The sequence below is a fragment of the Malurus melanocephalus genome, unplaced genomic scaffold (genome assembly GCF_030028575.1).
Source record: "Malurus melanocephalus ecotype Western Australia unplaced genomic scaffold, MMel_1.1 scaffold_3709, whole genome shotgun sequence".
In the NCBI taxonomy this organism is placed as follows: Eukaryota; Metazoa; Chordata; class Aves; order Passeriformes; family Maluridae; genus Malurus; species Malurus melanocephalus.
The window spans coordinates 1-2241 of record NW_026626941.1 but is presented as its reverse complement, the minus strand read 5'-3'; the positions used below and the strand labels follow the sequence as shown (position 1 = coordinate 2241).

Below are 2241 nucleotides of genomic sequence, written 5' to 3'. Positions count from 1 at the left end.
CCCAATCCCTTTTCCCAAACCCTTTTCCCGACCCCAATCCCTTTTCCCAAACCCTTTTCCCGACCCCAATCCCTTTTCCCAAACCCTTTTCCCAATCCAAATCTCCTTTCCCAAGCCCTTTCCCAGTCCAAATCCCTTTTCCCAAACCCTTTTCCCAACCCCAATCCCTTTTCCCAAACCCTTTTTCCCAACCCCAATCCCTTTTCCCAAACCCTTTCCCAGCCCCAAGCCCTTTTCCCAAACCCTTTTCCCAATCCCAATCCCTTTTCCCAAACCCTTTTCCCAATCCCAAACCCTTTTCCCAAACCCTTTCCCAATCCCAAACCCTTTCCCAATCCCAATCCCTTTTCCCATTCCTTTTTCCCAATCCCAAACTCTTTTCCCAAACCTTTTCCCAACCCCAATCCCTTTTCCCAAACCCTTTTTCCCAATCCCAATCCCTTTTCCCAAACCCTTTTCCCAACCCCAATCCCTTTTCCCAAACCCTTTTCCCAATCCCAATCCCTTTCCCCAAACCCTTTTCCCAGCCCCAAACCTTTTCCCAAACCCTTTTCCCAATCTCAATCCCTTTTCCCAAACCCTTTTCCCAAACCCTTTTCCCAATCCCAAACCCTTTTCCTAACCCAACCCCTTTTCTGAACCCCTTTTCCCAATCCCATCCCCTTTTTCCAATCCCTTTTCCCAACCCTTTTCCCCACCTCCAACCCCATTTCCTGACCCTTTTCCCGACCCTTTTTCCCGACCCTTTTCCCAATCCCACTCCATTTTCCCAACCCCTTTTCCTGACCCTTTTTCCCAATCCCAACCCCTTTTCCTGACCCTTTTTCCCGTCCCATTTCCAGGGAGGGCTCGGTGCTGCTCCAGCTCGACGTGGACACGGCCAGGGGGGGATTGGCCGTGAATCCCAAATTCCTGGTGGATTTTGGGAAGGAGCCCCTGGGACCCTGCCTGGCCCACGAGATGCGGTACCCGGGGGGCGACTGCACCTCCGACATCTGGCTGTGATTTGGGAATTTGGGAATTTGGGATTGGGAATTTGGGATTTGGGAATTTGGGAATGGGGGACTGCACCTCCGACATCTGGCTGTGATTTGGGAATTTGGGATTGGGAATTTGGGATTGGGAATTTGGGATTGGGGAATGGGGATTCCACCTCCGACATCTGGCTGTGATTGGGATTTGGGATTGGGAATTTGGGATTGGGGAATGCACCTCTGACATCTGGGTGTGATTGGGATTGGGAATTTGGGATTGGGAATTTGGGAATGGACGACTGCACCTCCGACATCTGGCTGTGATTTGGGATTGGGAATTTGGGATTGGGAATTTGGGATTGGGGGAATGGGGAACTGCATCTCCGACATCTGGGTGTGATTGGAAATTTGGGATTTGGGATTGGGAATTTGGGATTGGGGGATTTGGGAATGGGGAATGGGCGACTGCACCTCCGACATCTGGCTGTGATTTGGGATTTGGGATTGGGAATTTGGGATTGGGATTGGGGAATGGGGAATGCACCTCCGACATCTGGCTGTGATTGGGGAATTTGGGATTGGGAATTTGGGATTGGGATTGGGAATTTGGGAATGGGGAACTGCACCTCCGACATCTGGCTGTGATCTTGGGAATTCGGGATTTATCCCATTTTTTATCCTTTTTCTATCCTGGGAATTTGGGACTCCCGGAGCTTTATCTGTTCCCTAAATTCCCAATTTCTGAGCGGATTCTCAAAAAATCATCTCTTTGTGCACTGATGAAAATCAAAATTTCAAATAAAATTCTTCTTCCAGCAGCTAAAAGTTTTGTATTTATTTTTTTAGGAAACCCCAAACCCTCTTTTTTCAAGGTTTTTGACCCTTTTCAGTATTTTGTGCTTTACAAAACAATCATTTTCCAACATTTTTTCCATCTTTTTTTTGCTGTATTTTGACTAAAAGTGGGACTTTTCCATTGGAAAAGGCACTTGAAGTGATTTTCCTGCTTTTTTCCCATCATTTTTTGCTGTATAGAGATAAAATAGAGGAAAATAGGGATAAAAGAGAGGAAAAATAGGGATAAAATCCACCACTAAAGAAGAAGCCAAGGGAATTTCTCCCAGAACCCTGACGGAACCGTGCCTGTCCCGGGATTGCCCAGCCCCGGGCAAACCGGGCTCGTTTGGCCCGGGATGAACCGGGAATGAGACTCGAGAAACTGCGGCTGCTGCGGGAACGGCTTTATTGGGGTCTGGAGGGGAAGGGG

General features: G+C 48.5%; 1 protein-coding gene across 1 annotated transcript in view; it reads left to right on the top strand.

Moving 5' to 3' along the window:
- LOC130588194 (methanethiol oxidase-like) overlaps positions 1-1333 on the top strand; it is a gene marked incomplete at its 5' end in the record, with an annotated part of 4154 nt that extends 2821 nt beyond the window's left edge. The window contains one exon of the mRNA XM_057389146.1: positions 787-1333. Coding sequence (XP_057245129.1) covers positions 787-1005 — 219 coding nt within the window. The remainder of the gene's footprint in view (positions 1-786) is intronic.
- Between the last annotated feature and the right edge of the window lie 908 nt (positions 1334-2241).